General features: G+C 42.6%; 1 protein-coding gene across 2 annotated transcripts in view; it reads left to right on the top strand.

The window, feature by feature from the left end:
* The first annotated feature begins 2,000 nt into the window (after positions 1-2,000).
* LOC111266890 (protein disulfide-isomerase A4) overlaps positions 2,001-6,013 on the top strand; it is a 5,728-nt gene continuing 1,715 nt past the window's right edge. The window contains exons 1-4 of one of the 2 annotated variants that reach the window (XM_022844741.2): positions 2,036-2,915; positions 3,194-4,044; positions 5,256-5,444; positions 5,577-5,845. In XM_022844741.2, the coding sequence (XP_022700476.1) occupies positions 2,877-2,915; positions 3,194-4,044; positions 5,256-5,444; positions 5,577-5,845 (1,348 nt within the window). In that variant the 5' untranslated portion in view covers positions 2,036-2,876. Of the gene's footprint in view, positions 4,045-5,255; positions 5,445-5,576; positions 5,846-6,013 lie in introns of both variants that reach the window. The other variant, XM_022844739.2, reaches the window with a different exon arrangement.

Raw genomic sequence — 6,013 nt, 5'->3', positions numbered from 1 at the left:
TATATTGGATATCCGCGTGTTTACTGACTCCGAGATCAATTAAGGCGGTCAAAAGTAGTCAGCTAGTCGGATGTACTGAAAATCCTAATGAGCATTAAGATTGTTCGAACGATGCCGGTTTAGTCTAGTGCCACTGCACTGTTTGCTTACGGCCGGCAACAATATCCGAGTTGCAAAATGGCCAAGGAAAAATTTTCAGAACTACCACAAAACGACTGAGACACAGATGCCTATTCGTTCCAAATAGTCTTCGAAGCCATCTGCGGGCACTGTAGAGAGCGTCGTCGTACCTTGCTGTGTCGAAGTTAGTGCAACAGCGTATTATAACATGGCATAGTACGACGATGAGCACCAGCGCCATTACACATTCAACTCGAAGATCCAGCCAAACTGGCAGGGAATATAGCACGTTAAGATGGATAAAATAATCTAAAATCTACTAATAGCCAGTTAGGTAGGTCCATTCTGCTACATGATATACGCGATCCGCGTAATGTGCACGTGAAAATATAATGAAAATTCTGCGAAACATGACATGAAAAGGAAGCTCGCTGGAGCATCAATAGTCGCTCCATAAACTCGTAGCAGTTGGACCAGTTAAAAATCCAACGCTAGGCTAGGCAAGGTAACGTAAGACAAGGAGCAGCAACTGCAAGCGTAGTTTAAGGGAATTCGAGCTTAACCCATCACCAGAACAGAATTTGCTAGTGAGAAGACTTTCGAGAATGGATTAAACTGCCTAAAAAATGACCGCTAGCTACGCGCACGAGGCCGCGAAACCTACTACGAGAGAAACAGAATGCGTTATAGAGGTGACCAAACGCCACTCGAGCATCGACTACTATTCAGTCAAAGTCCATTTTAGGCCTCTCGACATATCTTCCGAAATTTAGGCAAGGACAACCCCGCTTAGTACTTACTTGCTGCACTAGACCTTTTCCATTTTGGGCTGACTCAAATGTCATAATAGAGAAACTCCGTTTTCACCGAAAACCTGTTGTTTTACGATTGGCAATTCGCAAACACACAATACGTGCACACCTTTCGGGCTTAGCCGAAAACGCACAGAGAATGCAGGGGGCGCCTCGATCGCCGGTTAAAATGGCGGCATCATGAGTCGGCGCCGAATTTGAATCAGAGAGAAGAATCGTTATCAATGGAAATAACTGGTGTTTATATATTCAAATGTTAGCAATAAGTTTAGCTCTAATCAAGTACAGCCAACTGTAAAAATGAACAAATAAGTAAGTGTTTCAGACTACCCATTGTTTCGTTCGTACTAATAATATGAATAATAATTTGTAGATGGGTAGCTACACAGTAGCAGATGAATATAGGTTAACAAATTATTATATTCTGAACTTGAGATAAACTGGATTGTTTCAAATATGAAAACCTGTAATTTTAGTGCAGATCAGATATGGCGCTGAGATATTAAACTAAATTGTAAATAAGGCGTCTTTAAATAGAGTCTGTATTTTGCGCTTATAAAAAATGGTATGGAATAGAACCTCGGTACTCACATATTAATGTATATATATATATATATATTTGATTTTTATTTAACTTCTCATTTAGACAAATAAATTGTCAGGGAAGCATGGCCTCTTTCCATCGTATCGCTGTTCCTTCAAATGCTAAAGAAGGAGACGCTGCATCGGTACGAGGTTGTTACTAGGAATAAGCGCATATCGCTCTGTCCAAAGTTCACAATTTGATTTGATTTAACTGACATACAAACGGTCTACTATTTGACAATGGTTGTTTTGCCGTTTATATGGAGCGGCATTGGTGTGAGATCAATGAGTGGGTTGTGGATCGTTATGGCAGGCGACGTCATCCTCGGCCGGACGGCTGTAATACGCTGTTATGCTGGTAGCATACGTGGTTGAAATGCTGCATTGAACGAATCGCCGGACGATCTGCTACGGCGACACCCTCGCCCTCGGCCGGAGGAGCAATGGCCCCTTTTGGTTCTTTGAGAGGTGTCGCCTGTCAGCGCTATTGCCGGCCACAACAGCCATATAGCAACAGTGGGGGAATCAAACGCGAGTAAGCGCAAGCTTTCAACAGCTGTAGTAACTGTAGAGGCAGCCTTCTGTGAAACGAAAGACGTTTCTCATGGCAACAAAATAAGCATATCGAAGAGTTTAGAATAGAAATAATAATGGAGGTCCTGCCGGATCATGTTTATCTTGATTAAATGTGTATGTCGAAAATAATGCTAATTAAAACATTTTTCGTGATGCTGACTACCGGCGACAGTCGCGTTTTCGAACAAATGTGGTAGCTGATCACAGCTCAAGAGCGGTATCACCGGTTGTCTTCGGCGATGCCAAACGGCGTTCCAAGCCGGCAAGCCGAAGTCTGAAGTTCGGCGCCGCATGGGTCCTTCGCCGCTGAAGTAGTTCTGAGCTAGTTACGCACTCCGCTTACTTCTGTGTCTAACTCGACCCGTATCTGAGTTTATCGCGGCGACCCAATGAGCAATTCGCTAAGCTGCCATCGCTCCAAAGCTCAGATACCTGAAAACAGCTACGAGCAAACAATCGTTTAACAACGATGATATCAGTGTGTCATATTTTTTCGAAATATTTATTGTAAGCTTGATATAGTGTATATGCATTGTCGAATAATTGTCGTGTCAATGAAAGACTCAGGTTTGTCCATTCCTTACATATATAGGAAAGAGCATATATTTATGTATATTCAAGAAGTCGGTGCTACTCTGCGCAGCATCGGAAAAAGAACTATGAAGGACTCTACAGACCGTATGCTAGTAATAATGCGGTACTTAGTTATACTAAATATTTTAGCCGTGTGCTGGGCCAGCAGTGAGGTTGACGAGCAACATCTTCGTGCTGCCAAGGAGGACCATGCCGAAAGCGAAATCCCGATCGTGGAGGGTTACGGTGGTACGATCGACATAAAAGTGGATTCTGATGTGCTCATTTTAACTAATGATAATTTCGATATTATAGTTAATGCAAAACCTATTATCCTGGTGAATTTCTACGCAACTTGGTGCGGCCACTGCAAGAAACTCGCACCAGAGTACGAACGTGCGGCGACACGCCTAAAGGGCAGCGATAAAGTACCTCGAATCCCATTGGCGAAAGTGGATGCCTCAGTTGAATTGGATATAGCCAAGAGATTCGGAATAACAGGATATCCTACGTTGCTCGTGTTTCAGAAGGGTGTGCATAGAGAATACGAGGGAGGGATGACGGCAGAGGCCATTGTTGAAGAAATGAAGAAGCTCACTGATCCAAATTACAAGCCACCGCCAACTGTTGTCAAGGTTTTGGTCATGCACAATTTCACCATTGCGCTTGCTAGGGAAAAGTTGGCACTCGTTGAGTTTTACGCGCCATGGTGCGGACACTGCAAACAACTGGAGCCTGAGCTTGAACGCGCTGCTCGAACTCTCGCATCTCGTCCGGATCCCATCCCGGTATTTAAGATTGACGCTGTCGCAGAAAAAGATCTTGCTAAGGAAGAGAATATCCCAGGCTATCCGACATTGTTTGTGACACGCTATGGTGTCAAATTCCGTTACGATGGTCCAAGAGACGAAAGTGGAATCGTCGACTATATGATTGATCAAGGGAAATCACCTAGCGAATATCTCGAGCGTCAACCTCAGTTAAAAAATCACGTGAAGCGGACAGAAACGACGTTGATTGTGGGGGCGTTCGAGTCGCTCAAATCAAAATTCTTCGAAAGATTTCTTGAGGCCGCCAATTTCGAACGAGGAAATTTCACTTTTGTGCATACTGATAAATTTGATGTAGTCAATGCTGTTCTCGGCCTCAAAAAAATGGATATAATCGCTCTACTTCAGCCTGAATGGCTTCGGTCACAATTTGAGACGGTCCGCTTGGTATACAACCATGCCAAGGCACAGTCACGTGACTTGCAAGATTGGTTTCATGCGCACAGCGTTCCACTTGTCGGACACCGCACCCGGAAAAACCTCTGGAAATACAACAAATATCCAATGGTTGTCGTATACTATGATGTAAATTTTTCCCACGAGTACAGGTTAGTGTATTTTTTTTTCAGTTTTGAATTAACCGAACATTCAATGGCTCACCACAGATATGCATGATGGGATGAAAATTTCCTGATTGTATGTTCTAAGTCATTGGCGCGTACCAATGCGATATTTAATTCTAGGTATCTCTGTCGCCATCGCTATATAAGAACGAGGTGTGGTATGAAAGGAACTTTTGTTCCGGTGTTATTGTGTCGTCATTAGAGTTCGTAGTAACGTGAGAAAAGCGAATTGTCGTAGCAAAGGGATTTGTCAATTTTAAGACGGAAATAAAGATCCGTAGTGGAGCATGTCTACACATGGAAGAAGTTACGTTGTCACCGAATATACCATTTTTAAGCTACTTGAGGCCTGCTTAATAGTGTATAGGACATTAGAAAAGGTGGAAATGTCTACAGCTGGTCGCGTAAGAGCGCTTTATTACGGAACTGGGCGAAGCAAAGCTTCTATAGGCAGCAACTAGATTTGAAAAATTTTGGATCAGTTGCGGATGCGAGGCTCCTGAAGTTGGGGCGCCTCAAAGCGGCGCACGTCCATCGTTAGATTAAATCCAGAAGCAGGGATATGTTTAGATACGTCCTCGTAAACGGGCTCACGAATTAAATCAAAGCGGTGCTATAGATTTCTCGAGCCCATAGACGACCGGGAAGACGAGTTCACATGCACAGTAAATGTACAGCGGGTATTCGTGATTCTATATCGGTCTCGGCGTAAAAACCGCTAACCCCCGAACCTATATTATAAAGTCGGCGGCGCGTATGATAAGTCAGAAAGAAGGTTGATTGGTATTAAAGTGGGTAGAAAGCTATATTCGAAGGTTAGGGGGCCGAACACGTGCATCCCAACGTCGCCTTTTGTCATAATGAAGGTGCATACGTTCAACCGTGTATGGGAGTTTTCTCAGCTTAGGAGAACGATGAGATGGTGGAACTTGCGTATGTCGAAGCGTCAACTCGTGTTATCTCAGAGATTGAAGAGAAATATGATTTGAGCAGAGTTTACCTTGAAAGATGTGCCAGCCCACTTCGCAGCCACTACATTATTGCAAATTGTTCTATATGATTATATCTGATAAATATATTCATTTATGGTAATAAGGTTATCTATGGTAAAAAGGAATATTTGATATACAGTTCTGTCTCTCACAGCAAAGTAGAAAAAATGTTCTTTCCTGCAATTTATGATTTTATGCATTTAGGGCCGACACGCAGATTACTCGAAGGCACGTTTTGATGGTAGCGCGGGATTACCGAGACTACCACTCGGATGAGGAATTGACGTTTGCTGTTTCTAACGAAGAGACATTCATGGATGAACTTGAGATGCTGAAGCTTGCAGATAGTCCAGCCGATGTTAACGTAGCTTTTTACGCCAGTCCCAAAGAACGGTCAGTAAAATTGTATCCATTATGAGCTAAATATCGTGGATTTCTATCATATATCTCTATCGTATAGAAATAATAATGAGCAATAGCTAAAATTTATTATTTGCAATAATTGGCTATTTTCCTCTTTTCCAGTTATGCTATGGAACCCGTGGATGATTTTGATGCAGGTGTACTACGGAAGTTTATTGAAGATGTTCTCGAAGGTAAACTTAAGCCAGTACGAAAGTCCCAACTTGCACCCAAAAAGCAGACTGGTTTAGCCAGGATCGTGGTTGGGTCAACTTTCGAGGCGGAAGTTTTAAAGGAAAAGAAGGACATTTTTATCTTTTTCTATGCACCAGACTGTGGACACTGCAAAAATTTCATGCCTGATTTCAAGAAGATTGCTAAAAAATATAACGGTGAGGACTTGTTTGGCTCTTAGTATTTAAGGCATAAACTAATTCCGTTTCGATTAGTGGAAGCAATAGAAGCCGGCATGATTTGTCTAACCGCACAACCCCCAAAGTATAGCGAAATACAGATAAATATTAATTCAAAGTAATGTCTCGTATTGACATTGACGTTAT

The sequence above is a fragment of the Varroa jacobsoni genome, unplaced genomic scaffold, assembly GCF_002532875.2.
Source record: "Varroa jacobsoni isolate VJ856 unplaced genomic scaffold, vjacob_1.0 scaffold_1125, whole genome shotgun sequence".
In the NCBI taxonomy this organism is placed as follows: domain Eukaryota; kingdom Metazoa; phylum Arthropoda; class Arachnida; order Mesostigmata; family Varroidae; genus Varroa; species Varroa jacobsoni.
The sequence above is the reverse complement of the archived record's forward strand: the minus strand, read 5'-3'. Positions and strand labels throughout refer to the sequence as shown.